This window comes from Phaethon aethereus (assembly GCF_964289735.1).
Source record: "Phaethon aethereus genome assembly, chromosome: 29".
In the NCBI taxonomy this organism is placed as follows: Eukaryota; Metazoa; Chordata; class Aves; order Phaethontiformes; family Phaethontidae; genus Phaethon; species Phaethon aethereus.
In genome coordinates, this window is record NC_138605.1 from 3,192,221 (window position 1) to 3,217,399 (window position 25,179).

The 25,179-nt window shown below is 61.8% G+C and overlaps 5 protein-coding genes across 5 annotated transcripts; 3 read left to right on the forward strand and 2 right to left on the reverse strand.

Moving 5' to 3' along the window:
- Nucleotides 1-874: 874 nt before the first annotated feature.
- Nucleotides 875-3,644, reverse strand: PRIM1 (DNA primase subunit 1; the record flags this gene model as incomplete). The annotated part of the gene is made up of 13 exons (XM_082011869.1): nucleotides 3,438-3,644; nucleotides 3,047-3,204; nucleotides 2,820-2,926; nucleotides 2,647-2,720; nucleotides 2,259-2,395; nucleotides 2,131-2,193; nucleotides 1,925-2,032; nucleotides 1,719-1,808; nucleotides 1,491-1,635; nucleotides 1,337-1,406; nucleotides 1,173-1,258; nucleotides 1,002-1,100; nucleotides 875-894 (listed from the first exon to the last, which is right to left on the reverse strand). The coding sequence occupies exons 1-13, from the start codon at nucleotides 3,538-3,540 to the stop codon at nucleotides 875-877; spliced, it is 1,260 nt and encodes a 419-aa protein (XP_081867995.1). The 5' UTR covers nucleotides 3,541-3,644.
- A 580-nt stretch (nucleotides 3,645-4,224) lies between these two features.
- On the forward strand, nucleotides 4,225-6,202 carry LOC309414577 (retinol dehydrogenase 16-like; the record flags this gene model as incomplete). Its single annotated transcript, XM_082011920.1, has 4 exons — nucleotides 4,225-4,540; nucleotides 4,690-4,948; nucleotides 5,655-5,818; nucleotides 5,985-6,202. 4 exons carry the CDS (start codon nucleotides 4,225-4,227, stop codon nucleotides 6,200-6,202), a joined length of 957 nt encoding a protein of 318 aa, XP_081868046.1.
- Nucleotides 6,203-7,332: 1,130 nt separating this feature from the next.
- LOC309414590 (retinol dehydrogenase 16-like) lies at nucleotides 7,333-9,647 on the forward strand (the record flags this gene model as incomplete). The annotated part of the gene is made up of 4 exons (XM_082011937.1): nucleotides 7,333-7,648; nucleotides 7,798-8,056; nucleotides 8,503-8,666; nucleotides 8,758-9,647. 4 exons carry the CDS (start codon nucleotides 7,333-7,335, stop codon nucleotides 8,985-8,987), a joined length of 969 nt encoding a protein of 322 aa, XP_081868063.1. The 3' UTR covers nucleotides 8,988-9,647.
- A 3,344-nt stretch (nucleotides 9,648-12,991) lies between these two features.
- Nucleotides 12,992-14,612, forward strand: ACKR5 (atypical chemokine receptor 5; the record flags this gene model as incomplete). The annotated part of the gene is made up of 1 exon (XM_082011741.1): nucleotides 12,992-14,612. Exon 1 carries the CDS (start codon nucleotides 13,521-13,523, stop codon nucleotides 14,610-14,612), a length of 1,092 nt encoding a protein of 363 aa, XP_081867867.1. The 5' UTR covers nucleotides 12,992-13,520.
- Nucleotides 14,613-21,024: 6,412 nt separating this feature from the next.
- Nucleotides 21,025-24,269, reverse strand: ZBTB39 (zinc finger and BTB domain containing 39; the record flags this gene model as incomplete). The annotated part of the gene is made up of 1 exon (XM_082011781.1): nucleotides 21,025-24,269. The coding sequence occupies one exon, from the start codon at nucleotides 24,267-24,269 to the stop codon at nucleotides 22,131-22,133; it is 2,139 nt and encodes a 712-aa protein (XP_081867907.1). The 3' UTR covers nucleotides 21,025-22,130.
- Nucleotides 24,270-25,179: the final 910 nt, after the last annotated feature.

Here is a 25,179-nt window from a genome sequence, read left to right on the forward strand (position 1 = left end):
CCTCTCTCCCCCCGGAGCGGGCAGCCCCTTCCCGGTGCGCGGGGCCGTCCCCGCCGGCCTCCCCGGCACGACCACAGCCTCAGCGGCGGCCTCAGCCGGGCCGCCACCACCCTCGAGCTCTCCCTCCCGGCCCGGCCGCGGCCCGCGAGCGACAGGCAGGCCCCGCAGCGGCCCCGGGCCCGCGCGGCGGCGGATGGCGGCGGATGGCGGTGGCAGGACTCACTGTGCGGGGAGCAGGGCCCAAGATGGCGGCGGAAAGAGACCGAGCGCCTTGGATGCGCGACTTCCGGGAGGAAGAGCACTTCCGGGGCAGGGGGCAGCGCCCAGCGGCCCGCCCCGCCCCAACAGCCCCGCTCCGCCGTTCCGGGCCCCGTCAGGGGCCGGGACCGCCGTGGGCGTCGGGCACGGATCCCCGTGGAAACGGAGCTAGGACCCCTCCGGGTGTGGGGCCGAGATGCCATGGCCGTGGGGCCTGGCTCCAGCTGCGGGGCAGGGACCCTGTGGGCAGGGCGTCAGGGCAGGGGTGCAGGGCCCCGGCTCTCCCCCGCGGGGATGGGGCACAAACTTGGCCCGGGGCCCTAGCCCGCTCCCGCCTCGGCGTGTCCTAGGGCACAGGCACGGGGTGACTGCAGATGTTTAATGGTCTTTGCGTAGAAAAGGTACAAAAGGTGGGAAGGGCCCGTGCAGGGCCCGTGGGGAGCGGGGCAGGGAGCCGAGGCAGTCTGGCCACTGGCTGTCAGGCTCCCTGCTCCAAGGCACCAGGACCCCCCGGGCCGGCAGAGGTGACGATGGCAGAGGTCGTGATGGCAGTCGGTCCCTCAGTGGCCCTGCGGCGAGGACCGGGGCTGCCACTGTGGCCCCTGGCAGCGAGGCCTCAGAAGTCTCCTTGCAGGTCTGCAAAGAGAAGAAATGGAAAGTTTTACAGAAAAAGAGCAGTTTCTCAGAGCCAGGGGGTCTCCTTCGGGGTCCCCCAGCCAGCTGCATCCCTGCTCAGCACTTACCGCTTCTCCGGAGCAGCTCTCCCCTCCGGGCATGCTCCATCTCCTCCACGAACTGCTCGAAGACCCGCACGTAGGGTGCCAGGCTTGTCTTCTTGTAGTCTGGGGGATTTGGGAAGTGAGCAGGAGCAGGAGCAGGCAGTGGGGACACCCCTGTGCCCCAGCACCGCTCACCTCGCACACGGCGCTTTGGCTCCGTCTCCCCACCATCCTCCTGCTCCCTGTCATCGCCGGCCGTGTCCAGCTCGTGGCACAAGGAGCTGCGGGAGATGGAAGAACATGGTGGGGGGCTGCCAGCAGAGCCAGGACCCCTTGTGCTGCCAGTCCCGCTCATGTACCTGATGGTGGGGACAGTGAATGGGTCAAACTGGTCCAGCCTCTGGAGATCCAGTGGCACCGAAATGCGACCTGCAAGAGAGGGGAGTCACCGCGAGGGGTGCCCGGCCCCAGGGGTCCCTGTGGGGTGCTGTCCCCACAGGCCACCAGACCCACCTGTTTTGGGGTGGACACTGAAGGGGCTCTTCAGCAGGTGCCCAACACCTTTGCTGACGTTGATGTCGAGGCGGGGGAAGCAGTACTGTAGCATGACCTCCCAGTCCGCGTAGCATGGCGTGCTCCTCCCGGTCCCCCCAGACCGCTGCAGGGACAGGCGGGTCAGGGGGCAGTGGGGCAGGCGACAGCACCTGGCCCCCCGCCTGGGGCAGCTCCACAGCCACTCACCCGCGTCCGCTCCATCCTGCCCTTCAGCAGCTCCCAGCGCTGCACCGAGTCCCGCTTCTTGGGGAACTCACCCTGCAGTGGCTCGCGGTGCTGTGGCCGGCAGTCAAGGCTGATCGCGGACACTGTTGATCCCGCTCCCCCCACACAGACCCTCCCTCTGGACCTGGCACAGCACCAAGCTGTATCAAGGCCACTCTAGGAAGGATATCCTCTGGGATGAGGGCCAGCACCTTGTCCCAGCTCTCAGGGCTGCCCAGGATGTCCTGGCCCACCAGCGCGTATGTCTCGAAGTACTTCTCCACCACGTTGACCGACTGCCTGCGGAGGAGCGGGGACAGGCTCAGCGCCCCACAGCTGGCAAGGAAGTCCCCACTGACCTCATAAAGAGGTGGATGGGCTCGGAGCGGTTCACCAACCTGATAAAGGGGTGGATGGGCTCAGAGAGGTTCACCTTCTTCACGGTCTCTGCTCCTCCCTGGGGGGACAGCAGCAGTCAGCCTGGGGGGTGGGCAGAGGGTTCCCAGCCCCCTGTGTACACACCTTCACCAGGGTCAGGTATTCCACGGCAGCCGCCCGCAGTGCCGGGGACCACTTCCGCACCGCATCATCGCACACCCAGCAGTGGACACCCCTCCGGCCCGAGTACACCCAGAGGCGATGCCTCATGCCCAGGTCCTCTGCAGGGGGAACAGCTGGGCTGTGGGAGTGTGTCGGGACAGGCTGCGGCATCTGCCCAAGCCTGATGGTGCAGCAAACCCAGCAGGCAAACCCCGCTGAGCACCAATGCATCCTCTGCTCCCCCCCAGACCCATGAGAGCGCTGCCCTGGCCCCTGCTTTGGGGTCTAGGTGTTGCTGTGGGGCAGAGCATGGTCTAGATGTGTCCCCAGTGCCTGAGGATGGGGCCACGTGGGTCCCTGAGACCCTCACCCACAAGCGCGCGGTCGATGATGCGGACAGCGATAGTCATCAGGATCCAGCACTTGGAGCAGATCTTGGCCGAGCTAGAGGCAGAGCATGGTGGGTCAGGCTGCCGCCCCGTGCCGCCGCAAGCCCTCTCCCAGCCCCGTGTCCCAGCTTGTGCCATGAATGCCCCCAGGAACCTGCAGCACATCCGGACGTCATCGTAGTCAGTCATGTCGATGTCGAAGACCAGCTCCTTCTCCTGTGGCTGGAAGGCCCCCAGGTGCACCGTGTTGTGCTGGTTGGGCTGCGGGACAGGACAGGCTCGGTCCTGGCCAGGGTCCCCACGAGCCAGCAGCTGCGTGCCCCTGGGGCCGGCCGGCGCCCGTGCTCCCAGGCGGGGTGCCCGGGTGGGAGCAGGACTCACCCGGTGGGAGTAGACGGCCCCGATGTCGATCTTGTAGGGGTTGGTTCGCTGCAGCTCCCGCTCCAGCTCCTGGGGGCTGCCGAAGGACTGGAACCGCACGTAGACGTCGTCGCGCAGCGTGAAGGAGAACTCCCGCAGCTGGAAGTAGTTCTTCACCACTGCGGGGGCACGGATGGGGTGGGGGGTGCGGGGGGGGGTAAGCCCCGCGGGCCCGGACGCCTCCCGCGTGTTCCGCCCCCCCCCCCATCACAGGCGCCCTCAGGCCCCCCGGTGCCCGGAGTCCAGTCAGTGCACGCGCCCGCCGCCAGCCCCAGAGCCCCCGGGCCGCCCACGTGCCCCGCGGCCCGGTACCGGTACCGCCGCCCCCGGCGGCGCCCCCCGCCCCGCTCACCGCCGCCGTAGCCGAGCCAGCGGCCGTAGGCGCCGTGCGGGAAGAGCCGCCGGTAGAAGACCGGCAGCAGCTCGGGCAGCGCCGCCGGCTCGAAGCGCGCCATGGCGGGCGGGAGGCGGCGGGAAGCGGCGGGGGCGGGCGCCCGGGGCCGCCGGGAGCTGTAGTCCGGCCCCGGGGCGCGGAGGTGGGGGGAGCGGGGCTGGGGGCACCGCGCGGTTCGGGACACGCGGGGGCGTGGCGCAAAGCACCGGGAGGGTCCGGGGGGTCCCGGGGCGGCAGCGCAGGGGCTCAGGTGTGGGGGGAGGGAGGAGGTCCGGGAGTGCCCGGAGCGCGGGTGTCCGAGGGGTGCCCGGGGCCCGGGAGGGCCTCGGCGGCCCGGGCCGGCAGCGCAGGGGTGCGAGAACCCCCGGGTGCTGCCCCGCTGCGGGTTAACGATTCCCCGTCGGCCGCACGGCTGCGACCGGACCCGACCCGGCTGCTGCCGAAGCGGAGCCCCGCGGGGCCGGGGCAGAGTCCGCAGCCCCGGGGCCAGACGCCCGGCGGACTCGAAGCGGCAGCACCGAGCTCGGGCCGGGCCGGGACGAGGCCCGAGGGGGCGAACGGCCCCGGGGGGAGGGGTGTCTCTGCGGTCGTTGCGCCGGAGCCGCTCCCGAGCCCGCGGCCGCGCTAATTAATCATTGACAGCGGCCAAGGTCGGGCGGAAGCCCCTCAGGCGCCGTGCCCGCAGCGCGCCCGGTCCCTGTCCCGCTCTTGCTCCTGCTCCTGCTCCCGGCGCCGGTGCCCGAGGATGTGGCTGTACGTGGCGGCCGTGCTGGCGGGGCTGTACCTGCTGTGGCGCTGGCACCGGGAGCGGCAGACGGTGCCGAGGCTCTCGGAGAAGTACGTGCTGATCACGGGCTGCGACAGCGGCTTCGGGAACCTGCTGGCGCGGCAGCTGGACACGCGCGGGCTGCGGGTGCTGGCCGCCTGCCTGACCGAAACAGGGGCTGCGCAGCTGCGGGCGGCCACCTCGCCACGGCTGCAGACCGTCCTCCTGGACGTCACCTCCAGCCAGAGCATCGCTGCCGCCGCCGCCTGGGTCCGGGAGCGTGTGGGTGACCAAGGTAGGACGGGGCGGCCGCCCCCGTCGTCGCCCCCGTCATCAGCCGCACCGGGCCTCCCGCTGCTCTGCCAAGCTGTGCCGGCACAGCGTGCGCCGGCACAGGGCCGTGGGCAGGGGAGCAGCCCTGGCTCACCTCGTCCCCTTCCCCAGGGCTCTGGGGGCTGGTGAACAACGCGGGCACTGCCGTCCCCACCGCCCCCAACGAGTGGCTGACGAAGGACGACTTCGTCAAGGTGCTGGACGTTAACCTGGTCGGCCTCATCGAGGTGACACTGAGCTTCCTGCCCCTGGTGCGGCGGGCGCGGGGCCGGGTGGTCAACGTGGCCAGCGTGATGGGCCGTGTCTCCTTTTTTGGTGGGGGGTACTGCATCTCCAAGTTTGGCGTGGAGGCCTTCTCCGACAGTCTCCGGTAAGTCTGGCACTGCCCCTGGTTTCCCGGTTTGCTTTTCTGGGCTTTGGCCCGGCCGAGCCTTCGTCTGTCAAACCCTTTCCCCATGCAACCACGAGCAAGCGCAGGCAGAGTTTGTTTTAGCTGCTGCCGAAGCACGAGAGGAGCGGCTGTTGGCGTGCTTAACATGTGGACCAGATGTCAGCAGACCTTGTGCCACAGCTGCAGGTCTTGGGTCCCACAGGAGTGATCTGCCCCGCGGGACCCTTGCCGGCCACTGGCAGCCTCTGCTCTGCTTTCAGCGCAGCTCATGCAGAGGCAGCCCGGGGTCAGGGAAGGGAAAGGACTTGGCAGAGCTTTGATTTCATTCCCCTGCCTGATGACTTCCCAGCGTCAGGGAGGCTGTGGCACTGTCTGCCCTGGCACTGAGTCTCCCCCATCACACCTCACCCCCGTACTGGATCCCGTGGACAATGGCCCCGCAGTCCCAAGGTTTACTTTGGCCCCGTCCCATGCAGACTCAGCAGGTGTTTGCTCACACACTGCCTCAGACATGTGCTGGGGCTGGCGCAGGGTCTGCTGGGGAGGGGAGGCTCACCACCAAACCCCCGGCATGAGGCTGCTGTGCTTCCTGCACAAGAGTCGGTGCTGGTGCGCAGCACCTCCAGCCGGCGTCGGGCACGCTCAGGTGCTGCTCCTGGGTCCCACGGGGCTCAATCCCTTCCAGGCTTGAGATGCGCAGCTTCGGGGTGAAGGTCTGCATGATCGAACCAGGGTACTTCAAAACGATGATCACTAACATCGAGATCCTGGAGAATAATTTTCGTTCCACCTGGGAGAAGCTCCCAGAGGAAACCAAAGCGAGTTATGGGGAGAATTACTTGAAGGAGTGTAAGTACCTCACCTAAAGGTTAAGCAATGCTGTTTCTCTCTTGACACAAGGCACATCCCCGGGGCTACGGGGTGTCCTACTGCCCACATCCCAGGGAGCCGTTCGGCTGCGTTCGGCTCGAGGGTCTAAGCCCAGCAGCCTCACTGGTGCTTTCTGTCTCTGCAGTTTTGGTAACGCTTAGGAAGATGGAGAAGAAATGCAACTCCAACCTGACGCTGGTCACAGACTGCATGGAGCACGCGCTGACCAGCCGCTTCCCACGCACCCGCTACTCCGCGGGCTGGGATGCCAAGCTGCTCTACATCCCCCTCAGCTACCTGCCGTCAGCCCTCACGGACATCGTATTCACCTGGTCCTACCCCAAATCGGTGCAGAAAGCCTAAGGCAGGGCTGCGGCATGGGCAGCCGGCAGGCAGCAGCAGCCAGGGCCCGGCAGCACAGGCCGGGATGCAGCATCTCCTGCAGCTGAGGCCGTGCCAACAGGTTCCTGAATTTCTAACCCAACGTACGTCCCACAACCTGCCGTTCTCTGCTAGCAGCCCCGTTCGCTTTGAATAAAGACAACTCCTCTCCCCCGCTTGGTTTTCAGCCTCAGCTGGGGCTGCGGCGCAAGGCCATGTCCCTGCTCCTCCAACAGCACCAGCACTGCTGCTGGCCGTGCCGCGCGAGCGCCCGGGGTCCCCGGCCAGTCCCCTGGGCGCTCGCCCCGTGCGGGGCCAGCCCCTGCTGGCGTGCGAGAGCTGCACGCTCCTGAGCCAGCGCCCCAGGACTTAACACACGTGAATAAAAACCAGACCTGTACAAACCTGGGCAGATTTCCCTCTGGGCACAGGGCTGGGCAGCTTCTGGTCGAGCCCTCCTCCTCCTCAGCGCCCCTTCGTCATCCCAGGCAGCGCCTGCTTCTGCGTGCGGCTCTGCAGACCCGCAGCGCCCGGTCAGGGACGGCTGCCCCGCGCCAGCGGACCGTGCCCGGGCATCACTGCGGCTGGGGACGCCCCTTTGCCTGCGCCCAGGCTCGCCCCAGCAGCTTTGCTGCCTCCTCGCACAGGGCCCATCGCGGGGCGAGGGGACACAGCCACAGCCCCACCGGACTAAAGCCGGGCGAGCACGGCACAGCCAGCGAGAGGGAGAAGTCCAGGGCTGGGTTCTGCCAACCATGTCTGGAAGCTTCAGCCAAATCTGGCTCCGTAGGGCAGCTGGATCTGCCTGAGCTTGGTTCAGCTGGATCTGCCCTGCCAGCACAAACAGCCATTAAAGGCCAAAGCAAAGCTCCAGGCACACGGATCTGCGTGAGGCAAGGCCAGGAATTGCAACTGAGAGATGCAAAACTTTCTCCAGGTGCTGCTGCAATCCTGCCTCTCCTCCAGCACGTCCCCGAGCAATCCCAGCACCTGGCTCTCCCACGGGCACTGCCCAGTGCATGGGCTGGTCCTCCACACCGGCCTCTAGATATAGACGGCACGAACACGGACTGCGCAGAGGGCTGCGGCCGAGCTGGTGCCGGTGCCCGAGGATGTGGCTGTACGTGGCGGCCGTGCTGGCGGGGCTGTACCTGCTGTGGCGCTGGCACCGGGAGCGGCAGACGGTGCCGAGGCTCTCGGAGAAGTACGTGCTGATCACGGGCTGCGACAGCGGCTTCGGGAACCTGCTGGCGCGGCAGCTGGACACGCGCGGGCTGCGGGTGCTGGCCGCCTGCCTGACCGAAACAGGGGCTGCGCAGCTGCGGGCGGCCACCTCGCCACGGCTGCAGACCGTCCTCCTGGACGTCACCTCCAGCCAGAGCATCGCTGCCGCCGCCGCCTGGGTCCGGGAGCGTGTGGGTGACCAAGGTAGGACGGGGCGGCCGCCCCCGTCGTCGCCCCCGTCATCAGCCGCACCGGGCCTCCCGCTGCTCTGCCAAGCTGTGCCGGCACAGCGTGCGCCGGCACAGGGCCGTGGGCAGGGGAGCAGCCCTGGCTCACCTCGTCCCCTTCCCCAGGGCTCTGGGGGCTGGTGAACAACGCGGGCACTGCCGTCCCCACGGCCCCCAACGAGTGGCTGACGAAGGACGACTTCGTCAAGGTGCTGGACGTTAACCTGGTCGGCCTCATCGAGGTGACACTGAGCCTCCTGCCCCTGGTGCGGCGGGCGCGGGGCCGGGTGGTCAACGTGGCCAGCGTGATGGGCCGGCTCGCCTCTTTCGGGGGTGGGTACTGCATCTCCAAGCATGGCGTGGAGGCCTTCTCCGACACCCTCAGGTACGGCGGTGGTGGCTACCAGTGGCCCCGGGTGCTCCCCTGCGCCGGGGCTTGTCCGGCAGCCCGGCACCCGCAGCAGCTGCAGGCGCGCTGGGCGGCTCTGCCCCACTTTGCCCACGCAGGGTTTTATGTTGCACCCGGTGGCACCCTTGCCCGTAGCGGAGAGCAGCAGCCAGCCAAGGCGGCAGAGGGTGAAATACCGACACGGTTGCCCACAGGTTGGGAAACTGGGGCACGGCTGGAGCAGCAGCTGCGCAGCCGGAGGAGGGGTTTGGAGAAGCCCTCGAGCAAGGAAAGGGCTCCCCTGCACCCACCCGGGGGACGACAGCATGCCCGGGGGGGTCACGGGCTCCCCCTCGCCCCACGCGGCTCAGGCCCCTGTGCCAGCCCCCCTTGGTCTGGGACGGCAGCTCCGACCGCAGGGCTGACGGCCCCTCCCCAGCCAGGCGAGAGATGCGCCCCTTCGGGGTGCAGGTCTCCATCATCGAACCCGGCGGCTTCCGGACGGGGATGATCGACCCCACGACTGTGGTGAAGGGCTTCAAGCACCTCTGGGAGCGGCTCCCGGCGGAGACCCAGGCAGCCTACGGCCACCGTTACCTGGAGACCTGTGAGTACATCCCTGCGTGGCCGCGGCACTCCCCGGTGACCCCGCCACCGCTGGCGGGCCGGGCTGGGCTGACCCCCCTCTGCCCACCCAGATGCCAAGAGCACCGTCCTGCTGCACCGCCTGAGCAGCTCCCGCCTGTCCCGCGTCACCGGTGTCATGGTGCACGCGCTGCTCGCCCGCTTCCCCCGCAGCCGCTATGCGGCCGGCTGGGACGCCCGGCTCGCCCTCCTGCCGCTCAGCTACTGCCCGGCCTGGCTCACCGATGCCGCCATCGGCCTGTTCCTGCCCGTCCCAGCCGCGAGGACGCCCATGCACCCCTGAGGACGGCTGCCAGACCGGGGGTGCGGACACAGAGCCCACGGGCACCCGCTTGCCTGGGGCCCCTGTTAACGTGCTCAATAAAGCTGGTGCGAAGCGAGGGGCTGCCTGCGGCGAACCCCAGCCCCAGTGGTGTCTGAGAGCCGCCGGGCCACGGTGCCGGGTGACCCGCCCCGCGAGGGCGGCCGTGTCACTGGTGGGGTCCCTGCCAGCCCGCATCGGCACCCCGGCTGCTGCCCGTGCCCAGAGCAGCCACGCGCCCGGGGACGTTTGGGCTGCGGTGCGGGACCGTCTCTGACCCTGCAGCCCTTTGAGGGGCTGGTGGCCGCGCCGGGGGGTCCAGCCCATCCTCGCGGTCGGCGCGGGGGCCGATCTGCACCTGCGGGCGTGGCTGATGGCGGCTGCAGGGCTATCGCAGGCACCGGCAGCGCTCTGGCTCCCTGTCCCTGCCTCGTGCCGGAGGGATGCCGCTGCCCTGGGACCTGGTTAAAGACGTTCTTCCCTTCACGCCTGCCGCTTTCTGCAGCACCAGCCTTCGGGACCTCTGGGCTCAGGGCTCCCTCTCCAAGGGGAGGTGAGAGCACTCCCCTTTGGGAAGGTCCCCAAAGCCATTTGTCACTCCAGCTCTGCCTGGTGCTGCCAGTACCCCGCACTCTGCTGCATCCCGTCTCTTCCCACACTCGTCCAGCTCGGGCTGTGGGGGCTTTGCTCCTCGGCTCCCCATTCTCCTCCGTAGCTGCCACACAGGCGTAGCCCGAGGTACGGCTGGCAGCAGCTCCATCCTGCCCCGCTGCTCGGGGGACCTGCAGCGCTGGCGCAGCCTTCCCCCCCCCGCAGTGTCCCGGCTCCTCCACGGGCGACCTCGTGCTCAGACCCGGCCGCCGGCGCTCCCGTCCCAGCACAACGCCCACAGTTGCGTGGCCCATCGTCCGCAGCCTCCTCTGGCAGCGGGTACTCACGGCCGGCACAGAGAAAGCTGCCGCCGGTGGGGATGAGCTCGCGGCGTGCCCGGGGCAGGCTCAGCCCGTGACGCTGCTGGCACCAGGAGCTGGGCGTGCGGGCGGTGACTCATGTACGTTCATACCTCTAATTAAGAGCTGACTGGTGATGACTAGCTGGGGGTCAGGTCCCTGAGGTTGTGCACTGGCCTGCAGGACAAGAGCAGCGTTAGCAGCAGCCCCACTCCCACCTGTGCCGCGCTGCTCCCGCACGCACAGACGCTGAGCCCATGCAAGACCAAGACACTGCCGAGCTGCAGCGGAGCCCGGGGGGCACGAGGAGCTACAGCAGGACGGGAGGCAGCACGCAGGGCCCTTGGCAAGCTGTGTCACAGCTCGCCGAGCTGTTTTCCCAGCCAAGAAAGCTTTCCTAAAGGCTTCATTCGGCTTAGCAAACCAGTCAAATGTCCCCAGCAGCCCCCACACATCACGCTTCGGGCCCGCGTGTCCCCAAAAGCCAGGTCATGGCACGCTGAGCTGCCAGGAGGGGACACGGCAGCCTCGGCAGCACCTTGCCCCGGGACCCCTGCGCCCGCACCCCTCCGGCAGCACCCCCGGCCAGCACCGGCTGCCTGGGGAGGCCAGGCCGTTCCGGCAGATCCCCAGCGCTGCTGCCGCCCGGGGCCCACCTTGCTCCGGGTCGGTGTTGCCCGGCGGCTGCTTGGTGGGGCAGGCTGGAGGCAGCAGGGAGGGACCCGGTGCCCGTATTTCACCGCGGGAACGTAGCGCTGGCAGGTGGAGGAGGAACCGGCCAGGCCTGCGCCGTGCCATTATCAGCCTCTCCTCTTCGCTCCGAAGGACCCGCTTGGATCGAAGCATCTGCCTTCTGGAGAGGAAACAGCCTTTTCCCACTTGTCTCGAGCCAAAACAGGGCACCGGACCCTTAGGGAGGCTGGGGGCTCCTGGGCACACGTTTGGGTGCCAACAGCCTCGGGGCACCCTGAGCGTCGCGCAGGGATGGGGAGAAGGGTCTGAGGTGCCTGCCCCGCTCCTCACGACTCGGAAATGCAGCCGGCTCCCGACCTCACCGTCCCCACCGGGACTGGCAGCCCCCACGCACACCCCGATGGCAAAGGTTGGCAGCACCCCGGTCGCTCTTGATCCGAGCGCGCGGTGTGGAAATTCCCTGACTTGTGAAATGGAAACAGAACGGCATCCCTGCCTCCCAGGGATGCAAAGCCCCAAAGCCCTTTGTGAGCCCCGCAGCCCCCATCCCGCGGCTGAGCCGAAACGTGCCCCGTCGCACTTGGGGCGAGCACAAAGCCGCCAAGTTCCTGTTTGCAACCAGGGGCCTTGGTCCCGCTGGGGCTGGGTACCTGCGCGCGGGGTCACCGGCGCCGGGCTTGTTGTTGTGAGACCCGACTTATCAGTGCCCTCGTGCTTCCCCGCTCCGGCTGTGCCTTCCTTCCGAGCCGATTGTTGATCACAAAGTCTTGTCTGCACTTGAAAAGGAGATTTCCTGCAATTGTTTTGCAGGACTTGCAGCTTGATGCAAAATTTTCTGCCTATCAGCCCCCTCCCCAGTGCCGGGGCGAGGCTCAAGCCCCCTCCCTTCCCCTGCAAAACTGCCAGGCAATCACAGCGCCGTGATTAATTGCTGCCCGGGCAGAGGTGTTTCTGCGGCGATAGCCATCTGCCATCGACTCCCGCGCAGCTCGGAGCGACAGGCAGCGCTGACCTACAGAGACGTTCAGCTTTTGGCCCTTTCCCCCCCGAAGGAAGCCCTGAGCTCCCCCCGGCAGCGCGGCAGCGTCAGGGAGAGTCAATGGCACGTTCACCTGAACCCGCACTAACCCCTTGGGACTCCCAGAGCTGGGGGAGGACCCGGCTCAGCTGGGTGCATCCCGGAGGATGCGTTTTCCCCTCCTCGCTGCAGTCACAGCAGCACCAGGGACCAGTGGGGCTGCTGGACCAGCTGGGTCCTGCGGGGCTGTCGGTGGAGGGGAGCTGCCCGGGGGAGCCTCGGGGAGACCCTCTCCATCCCCAGGCACCTGCGGCTTCCACATCGACACCTGCCCGGGGCCTCCCTGTGCCTGTCCCCAGCCCCGCGGCACAATCAAACGGGAGCCGAGCCCCGGGGCTGGAAATCAAGTCAAATGTCACCTACGCTGGGCTGTCTCAGGATGTCAGACCACGACGGTCATTTCCTGCCGGGAAGCAGCCAACAAGCCCACCCTGAGCTCCACGCCGCGGCGGCTCTGCTCTCCCAGAGTCGCGCGAGCTGCTGAGCTGAGAGGATCGCCGCGCTCCCCAAGCAGCCCGTCCGCACAGCCTTCGGCTCTGCCGCCGGTGAGCGAAAGCCTCTCCCTCCCCGTCCGCATCCGTCCGTCCCCTCTCCCACCAGCCTCCCTCAGGACCTGCAGCTTGGTGAGGGCGGGAGGTCGAGGAGCCTGGGGGACCGGGGGCTCCAGCCCTGGAGGCTTGCTCTCCTCTCCTCCATGATTTTGGGAGCGGGTGGGTGACGGTGGCTTGCCGCAGGGCTGATGCTCTTCTGGGGGACGCCTGGCTGTGGCGCTCCCTGGCTCGCTGGGCTCCGAGTGCTGCGGCAATGCCCCGGTGGCATGGCATGCTCCTCCGTCTTTCCCAGGGGAACGGCTGGTCCTGCGAGCTCTTCCAGCGGCACGAGGCTGGATGAGGTCCGCGGCATCTTCGCTGTGCGGATGCAGCTGTGCTGGGATCAGAGCTCTCACACTTGGGGCAATAAAAGTATGTTAAGGTCAACCGCATTTCCCTTAAGTTTGTAATTTTGTCACCTACTTGGAAGTCCTGGCGGCTCCCAGCACCACAGCTGTGGGATGGGCAGAGCGAGGGCGGCCGGCTGGGTTTATGAAGCAACTGCAGACCAAGGGCTCTGGTGGGGGACGGGAGCTTTCCCGCTGGTGCGGAGTTGAGCAGATGTGGTCGCCGACACGTTTAATGGTCCAGGCGCCTGCCCACGCCACCGACACCTCACAGCTGGTTGCTGCACGCAAGGGCAGAGCGGCAGAGCTGGGGTCGGGATTCCCACAGGCTCCGCGGCAGCAGGACCTGGACCCTGGAGCTGTCAGGGGACAGAACAAGCCTTGGCAAGGGCAGCTCCCGCCTGACGGCTCCTGCGCTCCTGGGTCGTCAGCTCTGTTTCTGCAGTCACCGACGTTGCTGTGCTGCGGGGCTGGCGGGTGCTCTCGCCTGTCCGTCCCCCGCTCTGTCGGTCCCCAGCGCAGCCGGGCCCCGGCCCCAGCTGACCGGGCGGTGGGACGGGGGCCAGGCGCCTCCTGAGAGCACGTGTGGGTGCACGGGCGGCCGGTGTCTGCGGCTTGTCTGGGACGTGAGGTTATCGTCTGATGCGGATGTGGCATCTTTTGAGGGTTGATGTGGGGAGCCACCACAGGAGTAAAAACTGGACTAGAAAGAATACAGAAGGGTACTTCCAGAGCCTCCCGCGAGGACAGAGCTCTAACGGGGGGGATCGGCTGTTTCTCCCTATTTTCAGGCTGTCTGGCTCAGTGCAGCCGCTGAGCCACAACTCAGTGCTTTCCCTTTCCTTGCAGCTACCAGGATGGCTGAGGCGACCACTGCCCCTACCGAGACACACACTCTCCTGAACGAGTACGGGGACTACCATAACTGGACTGAGCTGTTCCACCTCCTGAACTACACCTACACCTTCTGCGAGTTCAGCCTGGATGAGAATGTCAAGCGGGTGATCCTCTTCATCCTTTACCTGGTCATCTTTGTGGTGGGCTTGGTGGAGAACCTCCTTGTCATCTGGGTCAACTGGCAGACACGGGGCAACAAGAGCTTGGTCAACCTCTACATCATCAACATGGCCATCGCTGACCTCGGAGTGCTGCTCTCGCTGCCCATCTGGATGCTGGAGGTGATGCTGGATTACACCTGGCTCTGGGGCAGCTTCCTCTGCCGCTTCACACACTACTTCTACTTTGCCAACATGTACGCCAGCATCTTCTTCCTCACCTGCCTGAGTGTGGATCGCTACGTGTCCCTGACCAGCTCCTCCCTCTTCTGGCGTAAGCACCAGCACCGTGCACGCCGCATCATCTGCGCCTGCAGTTGGGTCTTGGCAGCAGCGATCCCATTCCTGGAGGTTGCTCACATGCAGCTGGTCAATACCGGAGAGCCCATCTGCATCTTCATGGCCCCCTTTGAGACCTATGATGAGTGGGCGCTGGCAGTCAGCTTGGCCACCACCACCATTGGGTTCCTCATCCCCTTCCCCATCATCACCGTTTTCAACATCCTGACGGCCAGGTTCATCAAGTGCACCAAGCCGGAGAGCAGGAAGCACTGCCTGCTCATCTATGCCTATATCGTTGTCTTCCTCATCAGCTGGCTGCCCTTCCACATCATGCTCACGCTGCTCACCCTCGATGGCAACCACATCATCCTCCACTGCACCTTCGCCCACTTCCTCTACTTCTTCTACGACATCATAGACTGCTTCACCTTGCTCCACTGCGTGATTAACCCAATCCTCTACAACTTCCTGAGCAAAAACTTCCGCAGCAAGCTCATCTCCGCTGTGGTTAAGTACATCCCCAAAGACCAAGGCAGCCAGAAGGGCGCAGATAATTCCTCCACCACGCAGCACTCCATAGTCATCACAAAGGACAACAACCCTCCCAATTAAGGGGCATTGGACTTTCCCACTTACCACTGGCAAGTGGTTGCGGGGAGCTGGGGCAGCTCCCTGCACTCACTGAGGTCAGTAAGATTGTTTTTCCTGGTGGTAAGCAGACACTTTGCTTTTAAACAACACATCTTGGCTGGCCACCACCCGTGCTCTGAAGGCAGGGCAGGGTGCCAAACGTGAAATGAGATGGTGCGGGAGCTACAGACATCGTGCCTCTGATGTGCTGCTGTATCAGATCTATTCAGATAAAGAAAGAATAAGAGAAAGAGATATTTCCTGTTTTCCAAAAGAAACACTTGCAGTAATAAAGTGCATTACTCAGAAGTCTGAACACAAGTCCAGCCCTTGGGACCCCACTCCCATACTCCCCCCTGAGCCGTGGGGCTGGGGGCACACGATCCTTCACCTTCACAAGTTTTTCTGCAGCCCCCGACCGTCACACACAAGCCCTGGATCCATCGCGCTGCAGCGGTGTCCAGTGAATGCTGCCCCTCTGTCGTGATGCCTTCCCAGCAGGAGAGAGGAAATTCATTCCTTCGAAACACAAACCTCTCCTCCCTGTGCCCAGCAAACAGCTGAAAGCCTGACTTTACAGAAATGAAGGCAATGCAACCCTGAGGGGCTGAGCACGACACAAAACTAAGCTTTAATGAGATCAGCAACACGTTGAGAGCAATTTTGCAAACCCAGCAGTAAATTAGCAATGGTTAAAACTGGGTTTGACTGGGCACGGCTGCTTCCAAAAGTGACTGGTGGCAGCAGAGGTGGGGTTCCCAGTCTGGGTTTCGCAGCGGGAGACCCATCCCATTAAACCCAGCCTCCTTTAGAGCATCTCCTGGCAGGTTTCTAAGGCCACCGGGCACGTTTCTAAACGCCGTCAGACCTCAGCAGCCCTTCACGTGTGCTCCCTTTCAATCAAAGTCGCACTGAAGCACAGCCCGTGGGAATGCGTACGTGTGCAGAAACCCTCGGGCTGGGCTTTTGGCTGTGCAAGAAACTGGAGCATCCGGAGAAAGTTCATCATTGTCCAGATTGTGCTAAGTCACATGCTGTGCGGGCCAAGCCCTCGGCAGAGGAAGGTGAAAGAGCGACAGTCGCTGGAAGGGAGTCCATAAATCTACCAAAGACCTTGAGCTGCTCAAGAAACACATTTTTAAAAAGCAAAGCATAAGCAAATCTAGGGACAGGATGGTCAGCAGCACAGAGCGGTGGGTGGGGAGCAGGATGTCCCGGGTTGGGGGAGAAGCCCATGACCGGGGGTTAACGGGGACGCACGGTTATCATGGGACTGGCTGGGAACGGCTCTGCTATTTACAGGGGTCCTGTGGCGGGGTAAATCACTAAATACTTCGGGGCTCCTTGTGCACAGAGACATTCCTTCTTACTACCAGGGGATACCAGCACTGACAGAAAAAGCCACATCCATCTCTTACACAGAAATACTTTGTACCTCAGCTGGGGAAGAAGCTGGTCCCCTCAGACACAACAGTACCCTGCTCAGGGAAGCAACTCACGGCCATTCCTCTTCCTTAATTATGTTACTTACACACAGTTTTACAACATGTGGGTGTAGAGCCACTTAGACTGTAAGCCCTCTGGGGCAGAGGCTGTCCTCGGGATCTGCACCAAAACAGGACCGCGCTGCCTTTGTCCCTGTGACCCTCCCGGGGGAAACAAGCACAGCGAAGCCGAGCAGCCCCAAAACTGGCTGGTGAATGTGAAGGCAGCTTCACGCTGACACGACCCACGATTCAGATCCTGAATCTTCCCTAAGGCTTCCTTTTGCTAATACCCTGCCATTTTCAATGAAGAAATGGAAGATAAGTACACAATAACGACACACCGGATGCGTGACATAACCAGGACAACAATATATTCAATTTCAAGTTACTTAAACATGTAGAATTCGGGTATTTGACCTATTAAACTTTTTTTTAAAACTCTCCTAATCTATCTGCAACTTTGTTCATAGGCCTCAGGGCCACAGTGGCCTCAAATAAGGCTTCATACAGCCCCACGCAGTGATCTGGGCTCGAAACCCAGCAAGGCTTTTCGTTGGGTCCCTAGTCTCCCGTTAGAGCCTTACACCCCTTAGTGTAAAGTGGCCCAGCCACAGGCTCCTTTAGCAGTTACTGAATATCCCCCCCCTGGACTACCTGCCCAGCTTGAATGTCCAGCGCCCGCCGCCGGTCACCAGGTTGGTGACGGGGACCCGGTCCTGTCCCACCGGCTAAGCTCTCCCTAAAGCAGCTCTGCCCGAGCCGCTCCAGCGGCGACCAAGACTGCCGGCCCCGGCCGACAGCGGTGCCCAGCAGGCAGGTCGCCCCAACCCCGCACAGGGAAGGAAGCCTTGCTGCTGGAGAAAAGCTAAAGCGGCTCTTGACAAGCCCAGCGGCGCCTGCCTGCTGATCTGGCTTGCCAGCCCCCAGCCCTGAGCCTGCGAAGGTCCAGGTCCCAGTGAAACGCAGCGCTGGCAGCACAGAAAGGGCTTATCGAGGAACACAAACCCCGAGAATTTCCTCAACGGTTTCTAGCGAGGGTTCCGCTGCCAACCTGCTGCGGAAACAGCCTGCAGAAACAGCCTGCAGAAACGCCAGAGTCCGTCCTCCTCGCGCGGCTCCGGGTGCCACAGGAGGCAGCGAGGAAGAGGCCCCGTCTGCCTGGACTTGTGCCATGAATCCTGCAGAGCACAGCACAGGAGCAGAATACCAGGAACGGCTCACATGCTTTCCCAGGCGCTCCTGAAGAGACAGAAATTACAATCTGCACATTTAAAGAAACAAGTTTTATAAAGAAGCAGGGTACAAGAGGTCAACGTTTTCCATTTTATTATTCTAAATAAAAACCACACTTTGTGCTGAACAATGGAGTATAAAAGAACCCGATGTACAACGATTTTAGACATCTACTATTTGGGGGGAAAGTTTACAAAATATACAAAACTTTACAGCAAATAGATAGTAAACACTTAAATATCAGGAGGTCAGTACCTACTATTAACTTAACAAAAAGGTTAGACAGCAATTCAACGCTTTTTCTTTCTTCTGCTTAATTATTCTGGTAGGAGACGTGGATCCTTTGAGAAAGGGGAGAATCAAACTGAACTTCGCGTTTTAGAAATCGGAATAAGACCAGTCTCAGAGCACTGCCTTTTGGAGGGGGATTTTGTGTCAGGGTTTCCTGTGAGGACCCACGACACGCTCACTCTCTGCAAACGCCGCCGGCCCAGCTCACGGCGACGCACTTCCCCTCGCATCCCCCTCTCGTACCCCGAGGATCCCAAAGCACTTTGCAAACACGAGTTAAACCTCGCGGCTGCCCCAGGCGAGGTAGGTAAGTGTCGTCCCCACGTTCGCAGAGGGGAAGCGAGGCCAGGAGCGAGCAGGCTTGCCAAAGGCCGCACCGCGAGTCAGCGGTGGAGCAGGAACAGATCCGGGCGCGGAGCTTCCACCCCGGCTCCCCCGATGCTGCAAACGGCGCTTGGCCTCCGGCGCGGAGCCGTGCGTGGCTGCACCCCCGGCAGACACACGGCCCCACGCCGCTGGCTGGGAGCCCCTGCCATCACACCGGGTGCCTCCACCACGACGCAGCTGGGTTGGAGCTACGGCTCCTCGGGACAACGCAGCCTGTGGGGGACTCGGGACAAGCCATCGCCCCCGCCAACCCCACCCTCCCTGGCCACACAGCTTTCCGGAGGAACACGGGAGCTCCCACACGGAGGAACGCAGCCAGGCTAGCCAGACCCGGGGCAGCCATGCCGCCAAAGGGACAGGGACCACAGAGCCCCGACGCTGGCTGCAGGCTGGCAGAGACCCAGGACCCTCCCAGCAGCGGGAGAGCTCAGGTCTCTGACCCCTCTTGGGAAAATCCCGAGGAGGAGCAGCGGCACGAGGCCGGCCCAGCACGGGAGCACTGCAGGTCCAGATCCGTCCCCGCACCTCCTCCGCAGACGGGACTTGCTGCTGATCTCGGTATGCTTCACATGGGAATGATTCATTAACACACAGGAAAGAATCCAAGACACAGAAATGCCAGGGACCCCAGCACTCCCCCATCCCCACAACCAAATACAACCAGCAGAGGACGGGGTGGGCTTTTGCTTTCCTGTCCCTGTGTCCAGAAGGGTGGGCTTGCTTTGCCCGTTAGTGTTTCAGTGTAAAAGCTTCTCTTTTTGGTTTATGTGCACAAAAGGCTTTTGCTTCACAGCTTAGCTAGATACGGGGCTGCAGACTCTACCGCGGCAGTGCCCCAGCCCATCCAAAAGCTCATCACAGCTTCTGGGACATTTTAGGAGGGACTCAAGACTTTAAGGACTTGGCTCTCCCAAGCCTCATCTGCCCCCCTCACATCCTTCATAGCAATCTCCAGAGCACAGCATGTCGCATTCATTCCTGTCTACCAGCCCATCTTGCCACCGCCAGGATAACGAAAGAAACCCTGTAACTCAAAGAGCTCCTCAGAGGAGCCTCCAGCAAACCGCTGTCAACTCCCACGCTTTCCTAGAGTGCCATGCATTCTCAAAATGATTTTTTTTGTTTTTAAAACTTAATAACACTAAGCTAAACATGGCTCTGCAGACCAGTCAGAGACCACAAACCGCAGCCTGGCAGCTGACAGGCACCATGAGACCAGGGTTTGGAAACCAGAGCTCCAGCAGCAGACATGGCACGGCCTGGCCAGCCCCAGGGTTGGTGATCGCTTCGGTGCGTCCCCTCCTCTGAAAACAGGCTCCAGGCACCAAAATTAGGACAAGTCAAGTTTAACACCCCACCCCGGGGCAACGTCAGCTGGCCCCAAACTTGGCCAGTATCACAGGGACTGGGGAAAGGACACAAACTCCCAATGGCCTCATCCTCAGCCTTGGCCGCTGGTTCCTCCTCAGCAAGGTCCATTCCTCCCAACCCCACTGCCGTGCAGTGGGGTTGGGCTGGGGTACTGCAGGTCCACAGGGTGACTGGGGACAACACAAGCTCAGGACGAAGGAGCTGCCTGGGAAGGGTCATTAGGTCCAGCCAGGGCTCAGCACCACCGGCGGGGACACGGCTCGACACCGGCTCTGGTCTCTTCCCCTGTCACAGCGGGGCTGGACCTGGAGCTGCCGCAGTGGAAATGCAGCTTTACAGGCAAACCGCAGGGATTGAAGGATGGATGGAGCTGAAGGGCAGGGGCTTCCAGCAGCTGCACACCTCTGCACCTTCCAACTCCCCTCTCCCTGGGATGCAAGCTCCTGACCAGGAAACGTGCTCTGCAAACCCCAGGGCACACATTCCTGCCTCCCGCCGCCCGCTGCCAATTCTCCCAGCCCTTCCGCAGACACAGCGGTGCTAAGCCATCCCCCACTTCTTATATTGCTACAGAGCTTGTTTCACAGGACTGCGACGGGGACAGGGCTAAAGGGAAGTTTGCTGTCAATGGGCTGTAACAGGAGTAAACCGACCTGGCGAGGAAAAGATGGAGGCTGTCCTTTCCCTAGGATGCTACACATCAGTATTCGCCGAGCGCTTTGCATCTCCCACACACTTTGCAGGTACGAGCCAGCAATCTTCGCCGCGCTCCCAGGAGGTAGGTAGGTACCACAAGTGTTACCACCCTCATTTTACAGATGAGGAAACTGAGGCAAAGAGGTGAAGTGACTTGCCCAAGGCCACAGCGGAGCCGGGGGAGCAACCCCCAGGAATTCCTAGCTCACCAACCACATGTCCAGCCCACGCCGCTCCTCTGCCGTGGGTTGTCCCTTCAAGAGGAGGGGAAAGCGGGATGAGTTTACAGGGTTTGAAAATCACTAGTTTTGTTTTGTAACAGCATATCTTTACAGAAGCGCAGGAGCCAATTTACTACAACCGTGGCTTGAAAGCCCTGAGCGCTTCCTGTTTGTGAGGTAGAATGAGTTACGGAAGGGCAGTCATAACTCATGCTGCGGCATCGGAAATACTTGTTCCTCTCCACCTCTGCCCCACAGCAGGATAACATGGGAAAAAGCTGATCCCCACCCTTCCTGGTGTAAACACTGCCGGCATGGGGCTGACCTCACCAGTGCAGCCGGGAGAGCCCACCGCCGAGGAGGGGTCCCCAGCCCGCGCCCGAAGCGCGTCCAGGAGAGGCTGAGCCAAGGTTCACACCAGCTGCTATTGCTGCCGGCTCCCAGAGCTCCTCTGCTGCAGCCCCCAGCCAGCGCCTGCTGAAGTTACAGCACTATTTGACAACAGATGAACGAATTCACATTGCACCAACAACATCCTGCAACACACATTTGCCACGAGACCTGTCCGAGATGCGGCGACCCATGGCAGCAGCCACGGGAGCAGGCTATCCCTACAGCAGAGAGGAGTCCTTCTCAAAGGTACCTTCCTGGGAGTTAAGGCAACAGCTTCATCGCCTCTTGTGTGCTGGGATCCACGCAGCTGCAGCAACGCCGCGCTCTGGCATCCAGCGCTTCCAGCAACTGTCAGCCCTGGGACGCACCACGCCCGCAGAGCACAACGCGCACGGCTGCCGTCGGCAGAGAGCCGAGGAGGCGACAGCACGCTCTTGATGGCCAGCTGCAGGGTGGCAGAAGTTAGGTGTGACCGTGCCATCACAAAGTATCTCCCGAGCAGCAGCCAACCTGCTTCCCCTGCCCGCTCCAGTTTCTCCGATGGGATGCTCACCCATCCACCTCTTCCCTTCCACACAGCCACCCCGCTGCTCGGGCTCTTCAGAGGCGGTGTCACTCCTTCTCCTCCTTCAGAGACGGCGTCTCGGGGCACAAGAGAGTGGCGTGTCACGGGCACAGCAGAGAAACCGCCAGCCACGCTCCCTGCTCAGGCCACGCTCCCGAGGACCCGCAGCACTGCCTGGGAACGGCCCTTGCGAGCAACAATCACCCCCCTACTGATTTACCGCCAGGTATCCCTACTCATTTGCACGTGCACGCTCACGCGCTGCTGGCTCATCTCCCCTGCAACGGAGCAACGACTTCAGGGCTGATTCTGTGACACAGACTTTGCTTATCTTCTCGCAATAGCAGCAGAATGCCAGCGATGCCCAGAACGAGTCTTTTTTTCCTTTTTTCTTTCTTTTTTCTTTTCCTTTTCTTCAAGTCCAGCACCATCCTGCTCTGGCTCTGTCCCTCTCTACTGAGGTCAGGTGTGAAAAATCTTAGCAGCATCAGTTTGTGGACAAGTTCAAACTGAGGGTTAGCCTAGTCAAGTGGGCTAAAAAGTAAAAAAAAAAAAAAAAAAATCTAGATTCAAAACCTAGTGGGAAATGCTAAAAACACAGAACTCGATGGCCTTTAACAGGACCAGAGGTAAGTAAACACGACTTGGAAACAGTGATGTAGCTTACGTGCTGTTCATTTGTACAATGTCACCAATCTAAAAAGCCCTAGCAAGGCCAGAAAAAAAGAATTTAAAAAAATAGAAAAGGAGGATTCCATCCATGATGCCTGACCATTAAATAAAATACATGACATTTTTTCCACAGCTTCTGTAATTAGTATTTGCTCCTCTGCTGGCCCTGCCCTGCCTCACCCCATCAGCTGTCTGTGTTTTTCTCCGCGTCTTTGGAATGGATGATGTACATGAAAGTCTGTTCGATGGTGAAGTCCGGGGGAAGGCTGCCTTTGTGCACGCCTATGTGCTTGCTCATGAGGTTGAGCGTGGAGCTGTAATGCCCGCAAACAGTACAGCGGTACATGAGGGCTCCCGAGTGCGTCCGCAGGTGGCACTTGATGGTGGAGCGGCCACGGAAGAACTTGTGGCACACCTTGCACTGGTAGGGCTTTTCTCCGGTGTGGATCCTCCGGTGGTAGTTGAATTCACTGGTGTGGGCAAACCTCTTCCCACAGACCTTGCAGCTGTACTTGCTGTTGCCTGGCTGGTTTTGCAGGGACAAGTCTTCGCTCAGGAACTCCTCTGGCAGCTTCCTCTTCTGCAGGCCCTGCTGCTGGAGACGGTCTCCAAAGCTGGGTCGGATGTCCAGGCTGCCCCCGCACTTGTGCTGGCTGACGTGGTAACGATAAGCCGCTTCCAGCTTGAAGCTCTGGCCGCAGAAGTGGCACCGGAAAAGAGCCTCCTCCATGTTCTGGTGAACAGCCAAGTGCTTCTCCAAAAGGTGCCGATCCACAAAGCTGTTGGCACAAATAGAGCAGGAGAAGACTGAGATCCCCAGGTGAGACAGGGTGTGCCACATCAGGCTGCAGAGACTGAGGTGCCTCTGGTCACACACACCGCACATCTGGCTTTTCAAGTTCACGTGGTCCATGATGTGGTTGCGGACGGTGTGGAAATCTTTGGCCAAAGGCTTCCCGCAGGCAGCGCACGCCAGCTCTGAGCCGGGCCCTCCCCCAAACATGGTGATCTTCCCCGGCAGCGGGTCGCTGGGGTGGACAATGATGTTGTTGTCAAAGACACCTTCTCGTCGGTGGAGGGTCAGCTGCCACTGGGTGAAGAACTTGGTCTCGCACATGTCACAGGAGAAGAGAAAGATGCCGATGTGGGACAAAACATGAGTGACCCTGGAGTTCCGGTCCTGGAAGTGGGTTTCACAGACCTTGCAGTTCCCGGTAAGCAGATCAACGTGGTCTCGCGCGTGCTGGCGGATCAGCTGGATGTTGGGCTCCAGGACCTTCTTGCACACCTGGCAGGGCATGGCCTTGCTATCCCGGCTGTCATTCTCAAAGGCCAGCTCTTCTTCACTATCATCACTCAGCTCAATAACTTCTTCCGATGGGCCCAGCTCTTCACTGGCATCTTCAAAATGCAGTTCATCTTCGCCCAAATCCTCCAGCTGAAGCTCATCCATCTGCCCAAAACCTTGCTCTTTGGAGTGGTCACTGTTGCTGGGACAAGAGTTGCTCCCCGTGGAGATGTCCAGGGAAGGATCAGTGGTAAAGAAGCCACCTTTGCCATAGTCGCCATTGCTCTGGACCTTATATTGCTGGCAGGAGCTTGCACTGGTTTGAACAACGATGTTCACGCCCCCCAGGCTGGGCTGGGTTGCCATACTCGCAGCAGGAGCAAATTGCCCCTGATCCGATTCCTGTTCTGCCTTGGGAGGCTGCTGGGGATGCATCAGGGAAAGAGTCTGGCTGGCTTCACTCACGGTATTCCTGTCATCCTCTTTGTAGCTGCCTGCCACTTCCCCGTGCAAGATGTAATTCCGTTCAGGGCCAAAATGTTCCGTGCCACTCCGGATTTCACTCAAAGAATGGCTCTGCTCTGAGGAGGTGCTGCTCAGAGGACCTGATCGGCCTTCGCTCATGGACAGGGAGGGTTGCTTCGTGATGGCTGAGCTCTCCAAGTCAGGGAAGGTTGAATGGCAGGCCTTCAGCAGATCTTCCATGCCCAGCCGCTCTGCCACCTCATAAATGACGCCCACGTTGATTAGGTCTGTGAAGAGCTCCGAGGTATACACAAAGCTGAGGATCTTCTCAAAGTTGGCTGGTGTGATGAAATCCACTACATAGGTCCTAGCAGCATCCAGCCCCGTGTTCAGAAAGAGGTTCTGGAAGTAGCCTGCAGCGCAGGCCAGAACAGCCTTATGTGCGGCAAAGGAGCGGGTACCCACCAAAATGGTGACGTCGCACATGGTCTCAGAGAGCCTGCACTTGTTGAGTTCCTTCAGCAGGTTGTTGGGGTGATTGGTGCTGTGCAACTTGATCCTCATGCCCATCTTAGCAGCTGCTTATGAGTCCCTCTCCTGGTCAGCTGCTTCTTCACGCATTCATCAGCTGTGTGAGCAGGGGGTGCTTGGCATGCAGAAACTGGCAGGGCAAGGGGCTCTAGAGAGAGGAAAATGCAAAAAGAAGTTAATACCTTAATAACCAAAGAGACATCATTCTAGTCATACCTCAAATTTTCCACTTTCCTGACAAGCAACAGAGAAGCAGCGGCAGAGCTGCTTAGATGGAGACTGACTAAAACCTATCTTGTAACGTCAAAGACTGACTCTCTGGAAAGCAAAGGGAAAGATGCACAAAGGGAAAGGCGCAAACAGACAAAATAAAAAGCCATTTACTCTGCAAGCGACGGCCCGAAGTTCCTGCTTCTATCTGGGCATGGACAGAGGTCCCTCCACCTCACAGCTCCACTCAGTCCTGAAACAGCCCCAGCCGGTGCCTGTTACACAGACATCCCCCCTCTCCCCGAGCCAGGGACAACGCTCCTCTCTGGAGGGCTGAAATTCAGTCTCTTCGGGCTGATCAGCTTTGCCTCCGGGCCTCCTCCAGCCACCATCACTTCATACCTTTGCTTCAGATTACTCCTGTACCCACATGGTAACTTCTGGTTTCCAGGTGGGACCTCATTTCGGATTCTCCCCTGCATGCCAGCTTCCCTGGTTCCCCTGGGATTTCTCTTCTGCTACACCGGTCTTTGCAGCACCTTTCAGCGCTCTTAGCCGGGAGGTTTGCGCAGTATTCCCAGGCTGCCGCTAGACACCTGGCCCACGTCACCAGCAGTTCCCACCTGAGCTCGTCCTTCCAGCTTGTCCCACTGCCTTTGTCACTCTGTCCCGCTCACGACTGCTCAGCCAGCTCTCAGGCCACCCGGGGACTCGACAAGCTTACCCTGGGAGTTCTACC